Source organism: Amphiura filiformis, chromosome 5 (genome assembly GCF_039555335.1).
Source record: "Amphiura filiformis chromosome 5, Afil_fr2py, whole genome shotgun sequence".
NCBI classification, from domain to species: domain Eukaryota; kingdom Metazoa; phylum Echinodermata; class Ophiuroidea; order Amphilepidida; family Amphiuridae; genus Amphiura; species Amphiura filiformis.
In genome coordinates, this window is record NC_092632.1 from 79,805,032 (window position 1) to 79,831,853 (window position 26,822).

Sequence of the window (26,822 nt, forward strand, 5' to 3'; positions counted from 1 at the left end):
TTGCAATTGTTGATTTCTAAACCCACCCTTTTTATCAGTGACCACGCTTTATATTTGGACAAGCATTTTAACCAGACATTTTTCAAACTCACCCTTTTAAGCATTTTGTGGACCCTTCAAACCCACCCTTTCTAAAGCATGGGTTACCAACAGTGAAAAGGATGTTAATGCACTGTAACACTGTCCTCAATTCAAATTACAATGGTAAAAGCGGGCTTTACAGTCATTGTTGGCATTGTATGGAATATGGTAACACGCGTTTCAGTGGTAACACGCATTACAAGTAACACGCGTTACAGTTTTTGACAGCGCGCTGTGAAGTAGTGGATAGGAATTTATCGCATTGTGCATGGCTTTTACATAAGGCCTTACTAGGAGGAGGAAAATTCTAAGTGGTATCAATGGAAACCATATATTAAGCAAAATAAATTTATAATAGTCTGTTTCGGTAACACGCGTTACATGAGGCTGTGAATTACCTTCAACCATGTACTGACACAAGTGTATGATGGGTTATATTAACATTTTACTTATGGATTCTCAAAGACCAATTGCCATACTTATTTAATCCAAACATATTTTAAAATTAGATGGAATCTGATACTTTTTTTACAGCCAATTGCTAAAATCATAAAAAGTGCAACATTTTTTCCCTTTAAGGGGGTACTACACCCCTGTGGTAAATTTGTGACTATTTTTTGCATTTTTCTCAAAAAATAATAACACACTGGTAAAAAAAAAAGTTATGTATATTATTGGGGCAAGGAATTCAACTACTACACTGAAATTTCAGTGATTCAAGACAAGTGGTTAAGTATTATATGACAGGAAATGAGGTACATCCTAGCGGTACCTTATTTCTTATCATAAATAACAAACCGTTTGTCGTGGGACACTGAAATTCCAGTGTAGTAATTGGATTCCTTGCCCCTATAATATACATAACTTTTGTTACCACTGTGTTATTAGTTTTTGATAAAAATGGAAAAATAGACACAAATTTATCAAGGGTGTAGTACCCCTTAAAGCTTACTAATAAGTAAAAACACTTTTTTCAAAGTAAACAATAACCAAATGGCTTGAAATTTTTTTCCTGAATACTTGCATGTATTTGGAGTGATTTAAGCAGAAAAAATCATTCCTTGAAGCAATTTCATTTTTTTGAGATCTGTCCACCATTTCATGGAAATGCCCCTGGCAGCGTTGCTTCAGCTGCATACAATGTAGACACATAACACAGTATCTGTACTTACGATCGCCTACTGCGTTTTGGGCTTCGTGACCTGGACCTTGAGTACTTGCTTTTTCGGCGGCGAGAACGTGACCTGGAACGTGAGCGGTAAGGTGATCGTGATTGTGACCTGCTGCGAGACTCAGACCTGTGTGACCTTGAAGCAAAAACAATGACAAATTTTAAGAAATTGAAGAAATTACAAACTCACTCTTTGAATAAGTTCATCAGGACTGACAGATGAGTCAGTCCATGCCAAAACAGACTGAGTGTACACCCACCCTCTTGGATTTTCCTCTCCTTTGGCGCAAAGTTACTTTTCATGGATCCCTAGGTGAGGTCACAAGAAAAAAATTCAAATTCCATTTCGTTTGCGAATGACGGGCCGTCAAAGTTTGGCGACCTTGACCAAAATTGGGAATTTAAGGTGTCCAAATGACAAAGTGCTCTCTTTGAGGGGCATTTTCTTCTTAATTGAATCAGTTGTGACCCTCTTGGTGAATGTTGTCACTCACTGGTTGTGTCTGAAATGCCTAATGCCAAAAAAGATAGATTTCTGAATTTCGTTTGGATTTCAGGGGGGTCAAAATCAGCACTTTGTACTGTTCAATCAAATTATTTTTGACTTTGAAGGACCCATGATAATGTCACAGTGCACTTATAGGTCCTACATGTAATTATGGAATTCAGAATGGATTAAGCATGTGCCAATGTCTATGAGCAATACAAAAGAAGATAAATTTCTAGACCCCCTACAGAATTTTAGGCCCCTTAAAGTGGTTCAGCCACAAATGGCGCTTAAAATAAGCAAATTTTGACCCCTAATAACTTAAGGTGTACACCAGATATGAATTTCTAGAAATCTGAAAGAATGCAGTCTAACGTTACTAGGAACATAAGATTTGTTTTGTATTTTTGTGTTTTGATACTAAGTTGACGCTTTCAAAATGCCAATTTTTGACTAACTTACATGTTACGGGACAAAATGCCAATTTTAAATTTTTAATATGCCCTTTTTTCTATTTTTGATCACTAATTATATTCAGAATGGATTAACCATGTGCCAATGGTTATGAGCAATACAAAAGAAGTGAAATTTCTAGACCCCCTACAGAATTTTAGGGCCCCCTAAAGTGGTTCAAATTTTTACCCCTAATAACTTTAGGTGTACACCAGATATGAATTTCTAGTCTTTTGCATCTGAAAGAATGCAGTCTAACGTTACTAGGACCATAAGATTTGTTTTGTAATTTTTGTGTTTTGACATTAAGTTGATGCTTTCAAAAATAGTCATTTTTGTCTAGCGTACAGGATACGGGTACAAAATTCCAATTTTAGTGTGACTTTTTAAAATATTTTTGATCATTTTATAGCAAATTGTCTTTATCCTGATATTTCAAGTTGCTCTTGAGTCAAATAATAAGAAATAACTACTTTAAATCTTCTGTATGGATTTTTAAGGGGGTCAAAAGGCACTTCCTGGAAACGATGCACAAGCAAAGTACAGGTTATGATCGATGTACCCATTTCCATGATATCAGTGTGCTCTTTTTACTCTGTTTTACAGTTGTATTGCAATTTTCTTATTTATTCTGACATATATTCTTTACGTAAGTAAATAGAGAAATTAAGTTTAAAAAAGGGCAATAAAACTAAAAAAACTAGAAACATTAGCACAGTGAAATGGGTATTTTGTACCATCAAATTTAATTTGATTGAACAGCACGAAGTGCTGATTTTGACCCCCCGTGAAATTCCAACGAAATTCAAAAATCAATATTTTTTGGCATTAGGCATTTCAGACACAGCCAGTGAGTGACCACATTCAACAAGAGGGTCACAACTGATCCAATTAAGAAGAAAATGCCCATCAAAGAGAGCACTTTGTCATTTAGCCCACTTAAATTCCCAATTTTGGTCAAGATCGCCAAACTTTGCCATTAGCAAACGAAATGGAATTTGAAATTTTTTCTTGTGACCTCACCTAGGGATCCATGAAAGGTACCCCTGAGCCAAAGGAGAGCAAAATCCAAGAGGGTGTGTGTACACTCAGTCTGTTTTGGCATGGACTGACCCAGATCTGAATAATCAAATGTCAATTTTTGTTGTACAATTTTTGTTGTGCTCTGGTGATGAGAGTTGGATGGATTGCCAGAGCTGATAGAGTAGCTAGATCGCCGCATTCGCACGAAAGATGAAACGTCTTATTATTCATACATGTAATTCCGACAAAATCCTTGCAAAACGTACTGCTATTCAATAATATTCTAACCCTTATCACCCCATGGGCAGGTACCACCTGCACCGAGGAAAAAATTCAGCTTGCTCCGATTTGGGCGAAAATGGTAGCATATTGTTTGTCTTGACATGAGAATCAAGAAAAGATATATAATGTAGTACATGCCATTTAAAATGAGCTCTTTACTACAAGTTATGAGCAATGGGAATTGCTGACAACATAATGACAACAACTCAGAAGTGCCAAAACTCCTAAGGCTGCAGTGCTGCCAAGTATTTTTAATAACTACGGGTACAAAATATAGGCTACTGCCAAGCCAATCGTTCTACATGTAGATATATGGTCTAGATATAATATACATAGCCTACTTAGGCCTAAAAAAAAAATTGTTTGATTGGCGTAACCCGACCGACCCTAAAAATAGGCCTGACCCTAGACTTTCTTTCTTATAAAAAAAGATTAAAATTTAAAAAAAGAAGAAAAATTCGTGATTTTCAGCTTAAAATGTGTGTAAAAAAAATTTATAAAAAAAAATTGCCGACCGACCTACCTTAATTTTTTTTTTTCATGTTACGCCAATCAAACAATTTTTTTTTAGGCCTTAGCATGTTGCTAATTAACGGCCAGGCATACCATAATATTTGCTGGATATTTTTGCAACAGATCTCTTCCATTTTGTGATTAATGTGAACCAATTTGAATCAAGTCCCGGTTCGTATATATATGTGACATGATCAAGGGTATGAGTCGGATGTCGCTAATATTGTTTTTGAGATATAGGCAAATACAGTATTCAAATTCTTTTTGTTTTATATTGTTTTCAGCCATTGATAAATTGCTCATAACTCGGTAACAAGATGTCCGATTTTGATGAGGTTTGCATCAAAATGTAGAATTCGTAAACTGCCAGAAAATGCTGTAAAAACTTCTAATTGAAAATTGCCGACATGCGACTCATTCCCCTTGATCAGGTCACATATTGATCCCAAATTCATGTCAACATCAGGATCTCATTATTCTGACATGTATGTCGACATAAAAAAATGATCTTGCCCACACTCCACAGCAATATTCGCTAAACAATTGAAAATGGAAACTAAAACTTACCTTGATCTGCTACGATACCCAGGACTGTTGCCGGGAGAAAATGATCTTGAACGGGATTTTGACCTGTGTCTTGACGACTTGGATCTTGAAGGAGTGCGAGAACGACCACGAGGTGATCTTGAGCTTTTACGCTTCTCCCTTGGCGAGACATTATCAGAGGACCCATGGTCAGATTGATCCCCTTTGTTTTCCTGCAAAGTACAAGTATACAAAACAAAGCGACGCGTTTACAGTCTTTTAAATACAGTACTCAACTTTTTCTGGTGAGACAAAAAGTGCTAAAATAAAGGGGAACAGAAATATGCAGTGTCATGCCGAAGTCTGTAGGCCTGTGAAACACAATATTTCTGGTTTGGACAATGCAAACTTTTATATGTCTTGGGCCTTTCTCCCTGAATTTGACTGGTTAACCCTATAGGCTATAACCAACTGCAAGCAGTGTTCCCGCTAGACTGCTGCCCTCAGTCGTCAACCGGCTGGATTGACGACTGAGAAAACTACGTGGAAAAAAAGTGACGGATTTTGCAACAGGATTCCTGTGGCATAGAGCATGCGCAGTTGTGTCCAAATTGACCTTTTGACCGAGTTTGTTGTTTTTAGAAGTTCAGAGCGCGATCTTGTCACAGCGGGTAGCGGTACAGCGACGCGGTACTGCGGCGCCGCTAGTCAATCGCGCTTCTGGCGCACAACCAAAATCGCATTGAATAGTTTTCAGAAGTCCGTCATGATATTGGCTGTAAGATAATCAGTCGTCACTACTGAAGCATACACAGTATGCGAAGTGTAGACGGCTGATTGGAATTAGTCTACATGTGTAGGTTCCCGCTAGGTCCAAATATTATGGAGTCTAGTTGGATCCATGACAACCTTTTTTTTACTCAAGAACTCTAGCTTCGAATTTGCACACGATAGTCATCGCATTCGATGCTAGAGTGCGTTCTATTATTTTTCGGTCAGACAGCGGTGCAATTTTTGCAGCAGAGGTTATTTATTCTGTAAAATGTTGAAATATGGATGAAAGTTATTTCAATGAGTCAATTGCATCTTTTGAGCAAGATTTGCCTATTTTGGATAGTCTAAAATATTGCTGAAGTGTAATTTTAGCAACATTTTTTATGCAATTGCCTGTCGTGATCGGCTGTGTTTACTTCTGAACTTTCATTGCTTTACACGGTGTCATGCTTCAGCGAATCCGACTCTAGAGATTTTGAATGCAATGGTCTCTAGCCTAGAATGTGAAGCTATCAGTGAGCAAATTCTCATGCAACCTTTTTTTTTTGCGGCATCAAAAAACGTGGCGGGCGGGGACGAGAAACTAATAATTAATTTAAATTGGCCTAAAAAAAGAAAATAATACTAAACTGGGTTTTAGAGAAAAACAGCAGTTCCTTGCTCAGAATGAGATTGACTGAGGTGAGTGTCCTGTTTAAAATGAGCGACACCACACGTATACAATGTACCGTACTGGTACACAGAGCTGAACTTTGTCAAGGGAGCAGATCTGCGCCAACCAACGTATTGATGCACAATCAGCAATCAGATTATCGGTCTGTTGCTTTGATTGTCAGATGATTCAGCCAATCGGAACCTTGTACCCCACTTCCATGTTTACGCTCTGCACGCTCTCAACAATGCTCAAAATGTAAACAACTCACTGAACATGCTGAACTGTCGCACAGTGTCGAAACCCTGTACATGTATTATAAATATTTTTTCCCTGCAACTTATTAATACTCTGTTGGTGAGCGACGGGCGATTGAAAAGGAGTCCTATCTGATTGGCTAGAAAACATTTTTAATGTATGATTTAAAAATTGTTACACTGAAAATGCAGTAAAATATATCCACATCAAACAGCAATCGCTGCTGATTTAGTGTGATTGAATTTCCAGTTCTAAGTGTATTGAAAACAAAACTTGGGTTTTACCTGACAACAAAACAAATTTTCTTGTAATGGCAACATCATATATGAGGTACTGAGGCTGAGCATGTGCAAATCAGGCCGCGACAAATTTTATTTTTTAGCTTGCCCGATCGGGCAGGCAATATCCAAAAATTGGTTGCCCGAAATTGCCCGAAATTAACCCATATTCCCGGATAAAATTGTCGACAAAGTCACATAGTCACATACCGTACTCATCATGCAGTGTAGTGCATAGTACCGTAAGTGTGCCGAATTTGGCAGTTTCATTCTTACGGAAATGGCCCATTTCACGGTTAGGCGCCACTTTTGGTGAAAAAAACTTGAACTTTTCAAAATGGATTAAATTTCATTTAATTGGGGTTTTCTTTTCCACATAAGACCAGATTTTCATAAAAATATCATTTCCCAGCTTAAATCTCTCTACTTCTTGAAGAAAATTATAATTTATTATCTCATGTTATGTAATTTTTTAACAAATTTGATAAATATTGAGTAGAGAATATTTATACTTTTACTGTCCAATACATATATAATAGATATTTAAAATAAACAAGTATGTCATAGGCTCTCTTCTGACCAAATGTGGGCAAATTTTGTTGTGTAATGACAAATTTATGGCCACTTACATGTAATTTTTGTGGTAAAAAAGGGAAATTGACATGAAAAGGTTTACTCAACAATTTTAAAAATCAATGAATGACTCTTGATATTTCACAGCTTTGATGGTCATAATATGGGTAATGTTCACAAATAATATCAGCCAGTTTGAAAGCACAGGTCAAATTCAAGATTCTTATGTTTGTGCAATTTTGGATGTGACTGATGTCAATGTGAACGGAAACCACACACTGTAAAGTAGAGTATGTTTTAGAAAATAATGATTCAAAGAGTTTTCACACACTCAGTGAATTAAATGGGATATATTGAAACATATTAACCTGTGTTAGTGTTCATTTTAAAACATTGTTTACAATTTATAGAGGTGGATGTGACATTTTAAATTGTGAACAGAATATTTCATTATTATAAACAGTTTGCTTGTCAAAATATAAGCTTTAAAGCACTTCTAACACATATATTTTGATAGATTCTATTAAATTGAGCAATGCTAAAATGTTTTTCCTGACCCTTTATATTTTTGCCAAGCAAAATGTTTATAATACTGAAATATTCCGTTCACAATTGAAAATGTCACATCCGCTTCTGTAAATTGTATACAAAACTGTCCCTAAAAGACAACAACAAAGCCATGAAATAATCATATGTGACATGTATGAAATAATAAACCTATTTTAGAAAGTCAAATATCATGTTGTTTAAGTATTTTGGCCTAAAAACTACTAATTTTGAGGATGTGACATGTGAGCGGAAATTGAAGCTTTTTGAATCTCCTGTCACAATTAAAGAAGGCATGCTGAATTAAAACTTATTGTGCCTTTTGATCCCCACAAACTTGTAATGAAATAACTTCAAACTGGCATCCTAGTCCCATACCTGTCTTAGTTCTTTGAAGAAACTATTTTGGATGTGACAGGTACCATGGATGTGACACATGTGAACGGAAACTTTGAAATGACATCTGCAAGCTAAGTTGATGAAGGAGTTTTCATTAAATGGTGTCATTAGATAGCTCATAGCAGGAGATTTTTTTAAAAATCAAGGAGAACAAATTCTGCCACTTATTTGTTAATAAATTATACTATTTGGAAAATTAATCGGATGTGACAAAATTGTGAACGGAATTTGTTGGCAAAAATTCAAAATATCGCTGTATCTATGTATTAAGAGCAACAAGTGTAATTTGTTCAACAAATAGTAACAAGACTCTGAACTTTACTAAAACACACTAGTTTGCCATTCATGTAAAGTATTAGTCGATCTATTCCACATTGAATAAGGTACATAGATGTGAGCGGAAAATGTCACATCCAATTCAGAAATTTAAATGGTTCTCATGCTAGTTTAACTGACAACTACTACTTTATTCATGTATGGCTGTATAGTGCAACTTGTTCATTACATAAAAACAACAAAAGCAGCTGGTAGGCTCAACATAGTTAAAAGTGGCAGCATTGGAAAATAAATGTCTGTTTTAGGTTGCTAGTAAAATGTGGTTTTTGACCACTTCTGACCCCTGTGCGCCCTGAAAGATAAAAGCAGAAAGGCCGATTAAGCTAGTGGAGGTAGGCTATACAGAGACAATGAAAAATCACCAACAGTCAATTCTGTAACCCCATTATTTTTTACACACTAGGCCAGATACGTTGAAAATCAAAAAGTGGCGCCTAACCATGAAATGGGCCAAATCCAATACTTTTCTCAGTTAAGTTGATAAATAAATGAGTATATATTCATGAAATGCATAAAAAATGAACATTTCATTCAATTATTTCACTGTTTGTTTCTTACATGTGGAAAATAATGTGTATTTTATGTGAAATTTTGTCAGTAAAGTCACGGCGATTTACGTATTTCGCCAACCACTAGTAGTAGTACATCTCAATCTCAATCATATGCAAATACATGGCCAGCTGACGTCATGATATTTGCACGAAACAGGTTCTATAATTGGCCAAACTTCCCATACGTCACGTAACGGCATGATGTTCATTAGCATATATACATATGGTCATGTGTCATATGGTGGGGCACATTTGCGTTACAACTACAAGCACTGATTTTGATCATTTGTCCTCCTTTTCACTTAAATTGTTACATCTCTAAAACTATACATCTCACAGCAACAAAACTATACATTTTTGGAAAGCTTATGTTCCAAGGAATCCAACTATGCAAAAATGAAGTTGGTATACAGGGTGTGTAAGAAAATATATAGGGTGATATCATGAAAAAAATTAATTTTACTAGTAAATTCATAATTTATTGCATTTATTACTGGTATGGAATACCTCAAATGTAATCAAATTTTGTGGCAGGCAACACTACGAGCTTAAATAAAATGTATACTTTTGCCATGTTATGATTGACCAAAGTGGCGATACAGGGTGTGAAAATATACGTAACTTCACACACAAAATGTTGATTACATTTTTGAAGATATTTTCTTTAGAGTGCATCCTATATTTATTTTAACTGCATATTTGGATTCCTGGGGTAAAAAGCTTTCCAAAAATGCATACTTTTCCTATCTTAGGGTGTATAATTCTCAAGATACAACAATTGAAAGCCAAAACGCATGTCGTGACTGAAAATCTTGGCATTTGTGTGTAAGTGAATAGGAAAAATTGAGGTTCTTGTGACTTGCGGTTCTCAGTGAATACTTGTTAACACGATTAGATAAAATTAATAGCTGAATATGAATAATGAATGATCAAGCTTTCATTTGAGGTATGATTTGCAAGTATAGCACACAATTTGGCAATGATATAATTTAAAATTCAAAAGGATGCCATGTCTCCCATAGAGAATGCACATACTCCACTACCGCTTATCCACTACCGCTTATCCACCAGGTTTATCTTCGTTAACATTTTGGTATTTTTTTTTTTTTAAACAAATTGGCATTCCAAATTGAGAAACATATTTGAAAATTAGAATAATCAGGCTGTATAATGAGTCCAAATTTGATGCAATTGGACCAAGAATAGCCCTGTGACAGCAAGTTAAATCTGAAAGAGGAGAGCAAAATGTAACGTCACCAGGTATTTTGGGGTCCCACCATAAGACACATGACCATATGTCTGCAAGTCTGGTGTGGGATCCGAGTGCCTAGCGAAATTTGAGTTCCATTTCAAGAAGTTTTCTACTTTGTTTTGACGTTTTTTTACTTCTGTGAACGCGCCAAGTTGGACAGAAATACTTCATTTTAAATCATCAAGCTTTAATTGGTTTAAATTTAGACTTGCCCGATCGGGCACAGCTCTTCAGAGTTTTAATTGCCCGACAAAAAATGTGATTGCCCCGGGCTATCGGACAGGCGATTTGTCGCAGCCTGGTGCAAATCGTAAAAACGTGTAGAATAGAAACTCTGTGGTAGTCTAATGTTAATTCAATGCATTGAAATCGAATTGAATTGAACTGAATTTTGGGCGATTTTCATTTCAATGCATTGGAATTGAATTGGAATCGAAATGAGTGGGCTTGGGTGGGCTATTGCCTCTACTTTGCACCAATAAGGTTGTTTTTTAGATAAGTGCTAGCCTATGTATGGTTTGGATGTTACATGTTTTTGAGGAGGTGCTACTTTTTGACAACTTTTTCATGCATAATTTGGATTTTTACCTGATTTAGACTTACCCTACTGAAAATTAGATGCCATTTTGGAAAGATTGGACTTTTTCCATTCAGAAAATGTTTACTTTTTGCTATGATAGGATCTATAATTTGGAAGTTATGAATGTTTCAATGCAAAATGATGCGAGGTCCTAGAAATTTACTAACGAAACGCAAAGGAACACCACTTCAAGACACGCGGCCATACATGTTTTAGTCGGGTATCTACCAGCATGCCAGTACCAGGTTTTAATGTGCACATCCCCCAGGACTCTACCAAACCAATCAAAAAAACTGACCACCGCTCAAAATTTGACCTTTTTGCTAATATAACTCAAGAACGGTAAGTCGCAGGTAGGTCAAACTATACTTTTTCTGAATCCTCCCGACCTTGCAATGTAGAATAATTTGCCATATTTGGTGTGCTTGTTAACCAGATTTGAGCAACTTTGAAATTTGACCCCTGTGTTGACCTTTAACCTTGAATATGGCGAGTGCGGAAATATTTTTGTTAACATCTTGAATGTGTTATAGGACCATAAAAGGAAGCTAAAAAAGTTGGTTTGGTAGAGTCCTAGGGGGTGCACATTAAAACTGGTATACCCGACTAGCATGACTACACATGTACATGACTAGTATTAGTAAGCTTAAATTTTCATTTCATTAAACCTTCCATTTACACTTCACTTCCGTTGAGAGATTCAATTTAAACATGTGAATGATGAAGTATACATATTTACCTCTTTTGTAAATCGTTCTTCTGAGTCAGACATCTTGTAAAATTGTTTAAATTTCAGCTGCAATATAACAGATAAATTTTCTAGCGTGATCACAAAGTACAAGCCGCCATGTAAGTCTCTTTAACAATACACATAGCATGTACTAATTGGCCATCAGATAACGTACAGTAAAGCGATGAACATAACATTTTGTAGCAGAGATTGTAGTGCACCACGAAAAGTTGACACTGGGTCGCTGAGCGATAATAGTAATTGATTTTTCACCAATCAAATATCTATGGAGCAAAATTGCGTTAATTTCATTGGTCAAAAAATCGCTCCTTGTTCTTCGACGAAGTATAAAATCTTGATCAAATGCCGTGAACGTGATGTTGCATGCATTGACGAAAACATGTGTAAGCTTATCACTCATACACTCTCACTCAGTGTGCCAGAACATGAGAATGTAATGTCAAGACTGTGCCATGGCATGAATCATTGAAATGCTGTATCTGTATTTCTGTAAGATATTAAACTTTGTTGTGTTTCGAACTCGTGTTATTAAAATTACATGTGTTACATATCAAAACACAAAATTCAAATTGTGATCATTTGCCTGTGTATTTGCTATTTCAATAATTAGAGAATAAAGGTATTGGTTTTAGCCACTGGAGTGACTATCGTCTCATAGTCATATAACACGGGCGACATCATTATTGTCGCCCATGGTAGACGATAGATGCACGACTGCGGTAGGGACAGGCATAACAATTTCAAATTAATTCTATTAACATGAATTGTTGTTTATTGGAAGAGAGAACTTCTCAGAAACAATTTGACACCAAAACCAATCTTCTACTGTATTGCTAAGTGAAGTTATGACGAAATTACTGTCGGAACATGGGGCCATTTTCATAAGACTTACCATAGGAGTGCATGCATGCATGGGGGGACTTGATAATTTTTGTGCCCCCCTGTCAATTTTTTGTTTTCACAGTAATTTAATCTAATTTTTGTTGAATATTGTGTATGTTATCATTTTCAACACATCTGTGAAATTTTGTATGAAAATTCAAATTTTAAGGGGGTAAAAAAGTGATTTTTGTGCTAATTTTGGTCAAATTTTGCCATTTTTCGGCCATTTTGGGCCCATTTTAGGCAAAAACAATGATTTTTCCCAAGCGATAACAAAAAAATGCTTTCTCCCAGCAAATAAGTAAACTGGAATTATTATGTGAAAAGGATGAAAGATTTTGTCAAACCATGTTTCCCTTTTGTCAGAAGATGAATTTTGGGTCAAAATAGAATTTTTTCCCAAAAATGCCCCTTTTTGACCCCTTTTTTGACCAAAACGGTGATTTTCACCAAGGCATATCTCCCAGAAAAAAATATTCAAAAGTGAAGTCAGTGTTGCATTCTACTTCCTAAAGCATTGAATCTGTTGTCAATGTAAACTATAGAGCATCTGAAACAGATTAATTTTGGTTTTATTCATCATTTTCTCCAAAAATGGTGTTTTCAGTGGCACAAAATGGCACAGATTTACATAGGGCTTTATTATCAAGTAAAATAAATAGCGCCCTCGCTCAGATGTGCCTGTCCCTAACTGCAGTTAAAAACAATGCCTTTTATATTCTCATTCTTATAAACACTTCAATTCAAATAGAAATATCATAAGTATTACAAATTTTAATCAAATTAAATCCTACATTTTACAAGGAACTACCTACATGTAGGGCTTAAAATCGATCAGTCCCGTTGTTGGTATGCGCCTCCCGATTGATTCAAATAGCGAACACGCGTATCGCGTTGATGTACACGAGCTGACCCGTGTGATATCGTGTCATATCACACGGGTAAGAACCAATGAGATTGGAACGTTCTAAAGTGTTTAAGAATAGTATTTGTACCTCAGCGCTGGTGCTGAACAAAAAGATGTATTATAATTGACTTTTTTATGAAAATAATGAAAGTTTTGGTCAAATTCTTCTTCTTCTTTCTGGATACTCTCCAACATTCCACAAGGAATCACACGAGTCGAAGAGGGTGTGAGTGCGCAATGCTGTGCTGCTAATTATAGTCTCTGATATTATTTATTGTGTACGTGTCTTGGTTCTTGAAGTATTCTGAAGTGCTTGATTTGAATTGATTAGGTCCTTCAATTGTATGGAAATCAGGTGGAAGTGAGTTCCAATCCATGACGGTGCGAGGCACAAAAGAGTTCTTGAAACAATTGGTTCTGGCGTGGTATATGGTATGAAAGTGTTGGTAGTAGAGCGTCTTGTGTAGCGGCTGGCCGGGCGCAGGTAGTCCGACACTGGTAGGGCCAGGTGATGCGGGCGGGTGACGGGAAACTAATAATTTCATTACATAGGCCTAACTACATGTAGTTCACCACGTAAACTTATGGCTCAAAATTCGGACCGCTCGCCAATAAGTTTACTGCTTTCTATGTTTTGAAATTTGTTGACGTTTTAACGATCCCCGATTCCCGGTCGCTTATTTTAGCCGTGTCACGTCACATGCATGACGCTGGTGGGTACCAACCAAACTTCAGAAAGAAAAAAAAACCTCGATCGCCGATAACGATGTGATATATGGGACTTACATAGGATTACACAGAGATATTTCTTGCCAAAATTTGACCATTTCTAGGCAAGTTGGCCCTACTTTGTCTGCGTTATATGAAAAAGGACAGTCTTAAGTAAGTATAAGTGCAACGCTTTTGATGTTTTGGGAGACTGGGAGGGTTCGAGATCAGAACAAAAAAATGATGGAGCCTATTCTTGACTGTGTAATATTCCTTCAACCAGTTGCCGCGCGGTAACAGTCTTATACGATGGACAGATAGTATCAGTTTGTGAATGAGGACATCGTATAAGTTCCTTGTACTAAGGCCTAACGCAGAACATGTAACTAAGTTAGTTGGTTTTGCCCATTCTTCTTTTCCATGGATACGAAGTGTGGGGTTTCGAAAATCGGGTAAAGGTATTTTGCGAGTTGCGAGATGCGAGTTGAAAATCTGCGAGTTGAAATTTGCGAGTTGCCAAGGGCAGTTGCGAGTTGATTTGCGAGTTGCGAGTTGGTATTTGCGAGTTGCCAAGGGTAGTTGCGAGTTGATTTGCGAGTTGCCATTTGCGAGTTCCAAGTTGAAACTTGCAAGTTGTGAGTTGAAATTTGCGAGTTGTGAGTTTACATTTGCGAGTTCTTCCGAGTTGCTAATTTGTCAAATTTGTTCCAATATTAAGCTATCTTGTTCAATGACGCAACTCATGTTCTCAGTGTGGCTCAAACCCGCAATCTTTCGATTATGATGCTCTCACTCGAACCATGGGGCCACTATATATGTACACTATACATAAATAGGGATGTTCATAAAATTTTGAAGTTCAATATTTTTAGCTGAAAGTTCTTTCATTTGAAAGAGAATTAAATTACCTAAACAATAGGGGTCAATCATGTTTCTAGTGCATATACTTTTGAAGTTACAGACAAAAATAGTGTCATCAAATTGCCCAAAATTTTGTGTGTGAAATTGTGACAGCAGGCACATGTACAATGCACACTACTGTATGTGACCCCAGATGACATTATTGACCTCCTATTCTTTACTGTGAGGAAGCTGTTTTGGATGGTCTTGATTTACACACAAATTGCTTTTGAGCTAAATCGAGCGTCGACTTGGTGGAACATGGATTGCACTAGCTATGTAATAGTTTATGAATCCAGTATCATGCCAGTACCAACATATAAGTCAACATCACTTAGGTTTTGGTTGTCAAAATTAATTTTTAGTGATTTTCTCCATTGAGCCCCACAGTAAAGCCATTTTGGACCGTACATGTACATGCACATTCCACTTCCCTATGGACGAATAGTGCCACCTATAGTGTGTGATGTGAGCTATACCTAAAATAAATAGGATTGGTTCAAATTCATCTCTATTTGGAGTCTTTGATATAATGTTCATAACTTTAATTTTGAACATAGACTCGGACTGAGTCAGGACTTGAGCCGGACTCAGTTCATATAGTTTGCTGGACTTGGCTCAGATTTGGCACCCTGGTCTGGAGTCCGGACTCTGATACAAAAGGACTCAGACTTGGCTCGGACTCAAATTCGAATCGACTCGGCTCGAATCAGACGAGGTAGGGGGGGGGGCACTCAACTTAAATTTTGGTAGGGGTGTGCAACACTCGCAAATCATCTCAAAACTCTTCTTAGCAACTCGCAAATGTCAACTCGCAACTCGCAACTTCCTTTGACAACTCGCAAATTCCAACTCGCAACTCGCAAATTTCAACTCGCAACTCGCAAATCGAACTCACAACTTGCATCTCACAACTCGCACTCGCAACTCGCACATTATCCACACCCCGAAAATCTTGATCATATTGAAATCTTCTACAGAAATTTTCTTCGCAGATATAAAACTATGACGGTCAATTGTATGCTTTATGGTGAAGTAAGTGAGGAAATACAAAATCTCCAGTGTTAATAAAACAGAATTGTAAACTTTTGGAGCAAAATTGTGTTACGGTAATCAATCAAAATATTCTTTCAGACTTTTCAGTCTTATTAAATGCATGCATTGATTCTGATGCAGTTTTGTATTATTTTTATCATCCAAGTGGATCTGTAAAATCAAGGATACTTTGGACCAAAAATATGTGATTTTAGCAATATCTGGACTTCTCAAAATCACCACAATTCTATATGGCTAAAAGGCTGTAGAATCAAAGACATTCAATTTGATATGCATAATTGGTGGAGCGATGTTCAAAACAATAGATTTTGTATTAATTATAAATGTTTTAAAAATGTACTCTCTTTTGAGTTTTACCTCAAAGAATTAGATTTCAGTAATAGAATTTTACTTGCCAAACCAGTGGCGGAACCAAAATTAAAATGCAAGTAATGGCCCTCAGAAGCTAGAAACTTTTGGAAAATGAAGACCCAATTGAAGCCATTTGGTTGACCATTTTGTCACTATTATTGTGTAAAATTTTAGTTTGAAATCCCAAAACTTGCTGAATAATGAACTATTGAGGCCTTTAATTTCAAACTTGTTGGACTTGGGATCTTGATGGTGCAGCCCGTTATGATGCTTTGAAGTTTGCACGAGGCGCTTTTCATCAAATCATTGGATTTGCTGATTTTGTGCGCCATCAAGATCCCAACTTTTTTTCTTGGTTTTTGTAATGTAACCATTTGGTACTTAAAAAAAATGCAGGTTGGGATAATGATGGCGCACGATGTTATGCACCTCCAAAGTTTACCATTTGATAGTAAGGCTCAGAAAGGCTGAAATTTCAAGAATTTTTTAGTAAGCTGAGCGAGAGCGCTGTGCACACTCATATTGTACATGTGTGTTGCTGGTGTTAATATGTACCAAAATTATTTTTTGGTAATGCACGCCCCCTTCGGGGCTCGTGCATTAGACGCATCAACACCAGCGTGCATTATTTTGTCTAATTTCATTAATTTGTCAAATTTCATGAACTTGTCAAAGTTCATTAACTTTTCATGAACTTGTCAAAGTTCATTAACCCATAAGTGTGTAATTATAGCCTATTTGTTTGTCTTTTAACATGTCTTGAATGACAAAAAGAACAGTATTTACCATGGTAAAATCATTGACATGCACATGTATTTAATTTTACAGCAGAATGTGAAATATTTATTTATCGTTTCAATTGTCGTAAGAGAAAAAAGAGAATCGTTATACCTTTATCATGATAAAACATTAAAAACAATTTTGTATTGTTGTGTAGTTGATGCATTCTTTTGATTTCACGAAGGAACTCTTGATAAACTTGATGCTATCATTGATTTACATGTACAGCTATCTTCCCTAGTAAAAGTGGCACAATTGTGATTTTACCCTTGCGTTGTTAACTAAGCATATCTCGAGATTAAAACAAGCAAATTGAACAGACTAACGGCATTTGAGAGCTAAGACTATGCCCTTTACGTCGATGTTAGCATTATGTCAAAACGGTATTTTTTAATTGCCACAGAGGGTGCTTTTCACTTGCACAATTTTTTTTGAGACAGGCTGTATGTACATAATTAGGGAGACAGGCTCTTAACAAAATACAGCAGTAAGTTAACGTAAAATTGATATTGCTAGCAGTTTTCAGCATCTGCCAGGAAAACAACGAGGTCCTTTCTTTAAAAGATTGTGAGGGGTTAGACCCCTTGGAGTTCCACAAAGCACTTGCAAGTGATATTAAACTTATTTAATATCTGTCAGCATTAACATTTTACAAGTACCGGTATCAAAAACTTAAATTTAATAAAAAAAATTTAAAAATAAAATTATGGACTCAGGCCTTCATATAATTTGATGGTGCTTTCTTTTTGGCCCCCACATATATGTGGGGCTTATGTTATCATCCAGATGGTTGTTTGTTCCCTTGCCTGTTTGTTTCTTTGTATCTTTGTTTGTCCGGGCGGAAGCAAATTCATTAATCCACTCTGCAGCTCAAACGCCATGGCCGATCAACTTCATTATTATGTCTTCAGAATCTGGGCTCCTATACTTTGTACATAACCTGGCTGTCTGATCAATTTGCGTATCGGTCACCTGGAGCTACAGGTTTTTTTCATATCTGTAGCCTCTTCATAGAGTGCATAGTTCATATACTTTATGTGTAAAAGTCTCTTTTGGTGTGATTTTTTTTTTAAATGTGACAAGCCATGACCAAAAAAATCATATTTTTGACCGAAAATCATTTTTGACCGAAAATCACATTTTTGACCAAAAATCACATTTTTGACCAAAAATCACATTTTTTGACCAAAAATCACATTTTTGACCAAAAATCACATTTTTGACCAAAAATCATATTTTTGACCAAAAAATCACTTTTTGACCAAAAATCATATTTTTGAATAAAAATCATGTCAAGAATCATTTTTGACCAAGAGTCGCATTTTTGGCCAAAAACCAAAAATCATGTTTTTTACTAAAAATCATGTTTTGACCAAAAAAGATTCTGAAGACATAATAATGATAAAATTGAACGGATAATTTAGCATGATACCTGAATTTATCAGTCTCGCTAGAGTTTTCAAATATCACGCTCGACTTCGTCTCGCATGATATTTGAAAACTCTAGCTCGACCGATAAATTCAGGTATCACACTCAATCCGTCCAATTTTATATCAGTATCGGTCTGTAACCTCTTCATAGAGTGCATAGTTCATATACTTTATGTGTAATTTTAGTCTTTTGGTGTGATTTTTTTTTGTTAATGTGACAAGCCATGACTAAAAATCACATTTTTGACCAAAAACACTCATTTTTGACCAAAAATTACTTTTTTGACCAAAAATCACAATTTTGACCAAAAAATACATTTTTGACCAAAAAACACATTTTTGACCAAAAATCACATTTTGACCAAAAATACATTTTGACCAAAAAACACATTTTTGACCAAAAAATACATTTTTGACCAAAAAACACATTTTTGACCAAAAATCACATTTTTGACCAAATATCACATTTTGACCAAAAATAAATTTTTGAACAAAAACACATTTTGACCAAAATCACATTTTTGACCAAAAATCACAATTTTTGACCAAAACTCACATCAAAAATCATTTTTGACCAAGAGTCACATTTTGACCAAAAATCACATTTTGACCAAAAATCATGTTTTGACCAAAAAGATTCTGAAGACATAATAATGATAAAATTGACGGATAATTTAGCATGATACCTGAATTTATCAGTCTCGCTAGAGTTTTCAAATATCACGCTCGACTTCGTCTCGCATGATATTTGAAAACTCTAGCTCGATCGATAAATTCAGGTATCACACTCAATCCGTCCAATTTAATATCAAACTTGGTATTGTGATAGTATATGGTGGCCTCATGTGGTGTATAGTTATGTGGGGGCCACCTTAATTACGAACCGCATAATTCTAGTTTACACTCTTGGAATTGTCTTGGAGTACAATAAGGATCTGAATTAGAAATTGTCAGCATCAAAATCAAAGGAACAAGAAAGAACAAGGAGCTCAATAAACCCAAATAGAGTTAGGAGCAAGTTGAGGAGCTCCGGAGTGACTGAGTTCCTAAAAATAAAGGTCTGTGGACTCCAGTCCCATCCCAGGAGGAAGGAGGTTGGCACGAAATGAATTGCCTGAACATCAACTGACTATCTGCTGCCAGATCAACAGTTTATCCATATAAACTTTGTGTATGTTTTGTTTTTCTTCCAGATATATAGTACATGACTACATGAATGGATCTAACAACAGAATGGATTGTTCATCTCATCAGGTGTTCTTCACTGAAGCTGCATTTGAGCGATTTTCAGTACAGCCTACCTTCCTGGAACTGTTGCAAAAATATGCTCCCAAAAGAACAGAAAATGTCATTGAAAAACATTCTAGGAATGGAAAAGGGTATGATTTTAGTCAACTGCGTGCATGTACATGTAGATATATATAGTGTAGGAAATTATTTTCCTTTTAAAATTGTTAGGAAACTGCAGAACTTGACAGTCCCTCATTTCAAATCTTTAGTTTTGGTTTCTCTTTTGTTCAGAAACCAAAAATCAAGGGATTAAAAAGTAGAGCAGATCTGGTCTGCAATCATAACACTATTATGCTGGGAGGACACAGTATAGGGTATATAACCAGAAGTATACAATAGCCTATTGTGCCAAAATAATTCTTATCATGATTGATATCGGAAATCTATCCATGGACGACAGTTGATGCTCTCTGTCGAAGGTGGCATATTACACTCCCGAGTTCTAGGCCTAGAAATCATATACTTGCGCATATATTGAAGGATGGGGTGGGGTGGGGGGTTTGTTTGTTTGTATGAAACATAAACGATGCATGGAGATGATTTGATTATGAATTAGTTTATTATCCCCGTAAGCACAACCCATACCTCCCTCTCCCCACCTATATAACCACCTCTTCCCTAAGTGTCTCTTCCCCCCTCCTCCCCTACATTCGATATCTCCTCTATCTCGAGCTCTCCTTCCCCTTCTCTTTTCACTTCCAATTAATGCTCTCTCCCATCTGTTTCTCTTTATCCCTGTCCTTACCCCCTTATCTCCCCCCCCACACACACACACACACCACATACACACACACACACCACATACAATCTCTTTTCCCCTCTATCTTCTACTTTTTGCAGTAAAAATTGCTTCAGTAAAAGTCATTAGGTTATTAGAGGTCATATAATGGCCTTCCATCGATTCTGGTACATGGGATTAAGGACATGAATCAATTTTGTTTATAGCACCTATACAATTACAATAGTGGCCCCTTTTGTAATGTCGAATGCAAAGATTTCGATGGTCTATATTTTTTCACAGGTGAAATAGCTTAGGCTTATTCGATTTTGTAAACCACGTCTTTCAATGTAGATTACCATGCTTGATTTCTCTCCTCGTGAATATTGCACTGCAAAATTTAAACATTTCTTTTGTATACTTAGAGTAGGTAACTTCAAACTAAATAATTTTGTTCTTCACACCACTTATAAGAAACTGAAACCAAAACCGAAACTGACTGACACAAATGTTCAGTTTTTAACAATAGGTAGAAACAATGAGTTCGATATCTTATGATTCAAGTGGTTAGGCAGGACAATAGGAAACCACGTGACCAAAACTAAAACTAAACATTTGAAATGAGGCAGTGGCAGATTTAAATCGGTACGTTTACTAGGATGCGTCGCCAGCGTATGGACAAATGGCCTTTCTATGTGTGTGTATACGTCCTCAGGATTAGATTAGCTTGTGCGATTTTAATCTGTTATTGTAAAAACCAACATAGCATTACTCTCAACTTGAGACGAGACAGACTATAGTACTGCCGAGACAAATAATTGTCCTGATAAAGAGACAATCTGATTGCAAGTTTTCTGTCCCCTATCCGCATCACTTTTTCATTTTAGCCAAATTTAACTTTCATTATTTTCATGAAAAAGTCAATTATCTGAAAATTGAGATGGAAATATCAAAAATTTAAATTCTCAAAATGCCATGTGTCCTGCTGATGATTTCAACAGTTTGTCTTAAGTACATACTGCCAAAAAAAGTGAAAAATTACAGCACTGTTTTTCCATGGATGCAGATATTTAGGACATTTTAAGAAAGCACCCCAAGTTTCTCTTTAAAACCATCAACAAATTTGTGACCCAAATCTAAAGGGGCCTGAAAATGCTATGGTACCAGAATCTTTCACACATCCTGGTTGCTACATTTCCATAATAAGACCCTTGGTAAGCTTTCTCTTTTAAACTCGAACTTGGTTTTCTTTAATTTATTCCTACAGGAGTACTGAGAAATTTGGCGAGAAACAGAAAAAACCTCATCAGACCCTGATGTCCCCCAAACCAGGGTTTTTATTTCCCCGCTATTCCATTCTAACCCATGATCAGCATCGCAAGTACTTGGAGTTTGAGGTCAAGTATAATCAGCATTCACTGCAAGGTCACCACACACCTCAAGAGCTTCATGAACTCAGAGAATTTAGGGTAAGATTTCCCCTCCCCTGTAGGGATTAATTATCACTGCATATTTGGAGCTCTTGTAAAAATATCAGTGTGATTGTTTCCAGTGTAATTTGATTTTTATCTTTCATTCATTTCATTTGGCCATTGGTTGGTAGATTGGCTGGTTGGTTGATGTAAATCCCTTCTGTGCATTAGGAGCACCAGAAAATCAATTCTGTAAAAAGTATATGTGACCGTACATACGAATGAGCGTAAATGTCCTCAATTGTATTCTGAGTTACAGTGTAAAATGGGCATGAAGGTCATATTCATAGGTATTTCAATTTGGTGCTCCGTGTATCTCATTAAATGAGGTACACGTAGCACCAAATTGAGGTACCTATGAATACGACCTTCATGCCCATTTTACACTGTAACTCAGAATACAATTGAGGACATTTACGGCTCATTTGTGCTGTACGGTCACATATACTATAATGAAAGACAAAGATAAAGAGAATTTATCGCGTCTGACGTCATCTGTCAATCAAACTCGAGCACGGTTTGTTTACAAGTGTCGTGATGATGACTTGCTGAACGCGGATTTATAACCGGGCGCCTTATTGTTAATTTTGCACCTTTCAACATGCAAACCATCTCAAAAGTTAGGTTTTTATAGTAGGAAACTTTCTTAACCGAAGGTACCATGTCCACAATGCCTAGAAAAGCTGCTTTTTGCCTTGTAAAAGTACGTAATTTTTCGCCATTTGTTGCTATTCCTTTTCTCCGATCAGCACCAGATAGATCGGTCTTCCTTTCTGGCGCTGATTAACCTGTGTAAACCAATCAAGGATCGTAATTGACAGTGACATCAGACGCGATAAATTCTTTTTATCTCTGTCTTTAATTATAGACTTCTCCGTAGTCCACTTGCCCATTATACTCTTAAAACTCTGATTTAATTAATTTGTGCACAATTGATAGATTTTCAAATCTGATCTTTTTAGTCACCGTACTCCCTCTGTTTGTTAGTTAAGGGATTGACCAATTTCACTCGGATCCTTACCAGAAATGAGGAGAGCACTGTCATCAGCATACAAAAGTAATTTACAATTAATACTCATTGGCATATCGTTCACATAACATAAAAATAAAAGTGGGCCCAAAATACTACCCTGCGGGACTCCACATGAGATGTTTAGAGGATCAGACTCCACATCAGCTCCTGGAACGGGCAAAATTATGCCTTTGACAGATGCTACATTATAATTGTAGGTGTTTAGAAAGTCTATTTACCTTTTTAGTAGACCAGGTTTGTAATTTAAGGCTATAGCAGCACATATTTGAACTCTTTGAACCCCCAATGGGCTGTAAAAGTCTGGTAAATTATGTTTTAAACTTAAAGGTCAAATTGGGACAGGCATATTTATTCAAATGACGGGCAAGCCTGAATTTCTAGCTAAGACCCTGCTCCACATCATTGACAATTACGATTTGCTGCCTATTTGAAAGATATGAACGGAACCATGATGAAGAACCAATGCCCATAGCTGTAAGTTTATGACATAAGATATCGTGGTTCACTGTGTCAAAGGCCTTTTGCAGGTCCAATAACACCATACCAGTATAATTGCCATGAGAAGTTTGAGTGTGAATGTAATCAGTAAGATGGACGAGACATGTATCTGTGGAGCATGATCCTCTAAAACCAGATTGGTAATCATAAAGCAATTTCTTCTGCCTCAAGTAAGATTCAACTTGGACATACACAGCTCTTTCCAAAATTTTAGATGTGACACTGAGGATGCTGACGGGTCTATAATTACCAACATCAGTTCTGCTATTCTTTTTAAACAAGGATTTAAGGCCAGAGTAATGGAAGATATATTCGTCCACACCCGAATTTGAGATTTCTTGATATTTATCAACACTAAGATGTATTTGTTCACTTGAAAGTGATAAAATACAACTTGCCAATATTTAGTCGTATTTTTGCTTGATTTATTTCACTCTTTTCAACTCTAAAAAGTCACATGGCTTAAGACAGCTTAGTAAATTGGCGGGAAATAATGAGTCAGAAATGCACGAATGCGAAATATTGTGATTACACGCACGATTCGCGTCGCGTGACGTGGCGCAACTCTGCGCGTGTGTCCAACGCAGTCAAGGCGCATTCGGTAATTTGTTAACGCCAGCAAATGTGTGTAAACAAAACAAAATTTCTTAGTCAAAATGCTGTTTAGATTTTTTAATTATTTTGAATTTTGGCGCACTGAAAGCAGACATCATAGATTCATTGGTGCAAAAAGATGCATATTTAGACAATGCACCAGATACAGCTTTTACAAGCGTGAAAGTCTTACCGTTTTAAAATATAAGGACGTTTTGTGTATAATTTTGACATTTTTACTAAAACGTTGATTTCTCAAAAGTTCACTTTTGACAATATTGCACAATTTTTGTGACAAGATAACTTGAAAAATATGCAAGCAAAATCAAAACTTTTTGCACATTCGTTTAGAGTACATCAAAGTCTAGGGAAGGTTTTCTCATTTTTTCAAAATATTTGTTTTAAACAAAAATATACACCATTATGTGCAATTTTTAGCTTAATAGAGTGACAAAATTGCTTTTTTCACATGTTTTTTACAATATTTCTAAAAAAGAGACAAATTTCAAAAATATAAAAAACCTTCCCTAAGTTCATGTCTCTTCTTCATGAAAAGCTAACTGAATTTTTTTTTACTCCGAACAGATTTTTTTCTAAGTTGTCACAAAAAATTGGGGTAAAAAGTGATTTTTGGGATTTTTCAAACACTTGAGATTTTTGAACAAATCTGACGTCACCATGGGATTCCTTGACTCATTTCCTTTCCAAAAATGTATAGTTTTATATACTTTGGTCACACAATTCAGAAATAATGATGTTCTAAAAGGTCCATGTTCTCTCCCATTACACTGCCCTTAACACAAGCCAATTTAAAATCATTGGGAACTATATTAGTGGCCATGAAAAGATTGACAATGTGTTATTGGACCAACAAGCACACAAGCACCATCATTCAAAAATCTTGCAGGAATATACATGTAAGGTCCAGTACTTTCACTTACATTAAGTTTGTTAAGTTCTTTTAAAACAAATTCCTTAGTAACATGAGACAGTATCAAGTTGTCTGGTTGCACGCCTTGATCTTTGTAATAATCAGAGAGAACTTTAGAGTCAGCACAGAATGTATTCGTAGATGGCGGGAGTTTTTTACAAGCTCTGAAGCTATGGTGGTATAAAACATATTAATGTGATTAGCAATTTTGTCTGAGTCAAAACACATTGTACCATTAATATCATGCAAGAACCACTTTGTTTTTTACCTTTGACTTGGTACTTTAGCCAAGAGATTTGAGTTGTTGCCATAATCTCTTAGAATCATTTTTATACTCATCAATTTTGTCACTGAAGTAAACAGACTTCGCCTTTTTGACCTCTCGTTAAATCTTGTTTCTTATTCTACGGTAGTCATTGAATAATTCCGGTTTCTGTTCATTCTTAAACCTGTGGAGCAATTGATCTCTTTCTTTAATACTCTCATGTGGATATATGATATACTTGTTGCTTGTATGCAGACAAATGGTATACGAGGGGGTATCCAGAAGTTTTTGACATCACCCAGAAGTGAAAGAGCTATATTGATGAAATTTTGTCAGTGTAATCACTGGTCCTTATGTACATTATGGTCCAAAAATGGTCTCATAAGTATGTTTACTTTCTTTACAGGTGGCGCTAGATGGGCCGTAGGTGCATATCCTGCAAGATGGTGAAAATTGAGGAACGTAGCGTGATTAAGGTTCCTGCATTTGAAGGGTTAGGCCTACAATGCTCAGAAAATCTATGATGAAGTGAAAGCTATCTATGGTGATGATGATTGCCCATCATATGGCACTGTTGCTTTTTGAAAAAGGGATTTCCAAACTGGCCACATGTCCCTCACAGATGAGCCAAGAAGTGGATGTCCATCCCTTATGGATGGTGCGACCACAGTGAAGAAACTCAAGAAAGTGGAGGATCTTATCATGATAAGGTTATGCGCCTACTGCCCATCTAGCGCCACCTGTAAAGAAAGTAAACATACTTATGAGACCATTTTTGGACCATAATGTACATAAGGACCAGTGATTACACTGACAAAATTTCATCAATATAGCTCTATCACTTCTGGGTGATGTCAAAAACTTTTGGATACCCCCTCGTATGTGTATATTATGACTTCATAATGGAGTGGCTGATGGACATCTATCAATTTACAATTTCATTTTTTATCTACATCACTCAAGTCATTACTTTCTTACTTGTTGTTTTTAAAGAACATTTTCTGTTTATATAGCCTTACAAATTGTTTACAGTTTGTAAGATAATTCTTATACATTCACTTATATTGGTTATTATGGAGATTACAGAACACAGGTTTATGATAAAATGATAATCTTTTTTTCAGCAATATCAGACTGCTGTAGCCAATGAGCAGCGAGAATTTCATCAATTTGCAGAGGGAGTTGCTAAAGACAGCCCTGATGACTACAATTATCTACATCCACTGGCTGAAGCCTATATCAAGGTGAGTTCATATGTGTTTATTGCAAAGAGGTTAGACTGAGATTCTGGACTCCTTGGCCCCATACGCCATGCTATGGAAAATCTTTCCATATTGGATTGTTATGATGTGGATCAAAATAGTGCAGATCTGCTGGTATTTATTGATAAAGGCACAACTGTCCCTACATGTACTTTAATATAGTTTTAAAATGTTGCTATATTATGTCGAATAATTTACCAGTTACCATACATTTTTGTAGGATATGAATATCTCCAATCATTAAAATTTTAAAACAATT

General features: G+C 36.2%; 1 protein-coding gene and 1 long non-coding RNA gene across 2 annotated transcripts in view; one reads left to right on the plus strand and one right to left on the minus strand.

Moving 5' to 3' along the window:
* Positions 1–11,602, minus strand: part of LOC140153794 (transformer-2 protein homolog beta-like) — a 35,700-nt gene extending 24,098 nt beyond the window's left edge. Inside the window, exons 1-3 of the mRNA XM_072176649.1 lie at positions 11,474–11,602; positions 4,578–4,768; positions 1,254–1,388 (exon numbers count right to left, since the gene is read on the minus strand). Of these exons, the coding sequence (XP_072032750.1) occupies positions 1,254–1,388; positions 4,578–4,768; positions 11,474–11,506 (359 nt within the window). The 5' untranslated portion in view covers positions 11,507–11,602. The remainder of the gene's footprint in view (positions 1–1,253; positions 1,389–4,577; positions 4,769–11,473) is intronic.
* A 259-nt stretch (positions 11,603–11,861) lies between these two features.
* Positions 11,862–26,516, plus strand: LOC140153795 (uncharacterized). The gene is made up of 3 exons (XR_011859146.1): positions 11,862–11,974; positions 19,694–19,879; positions 26,426–26,516. It is a non-coding gene; the product is annotated as an uncharacterized lncRNA (long non-coding RNA).
* Positions 26,517–26,822: the final 306 nt, after the last annotated feature.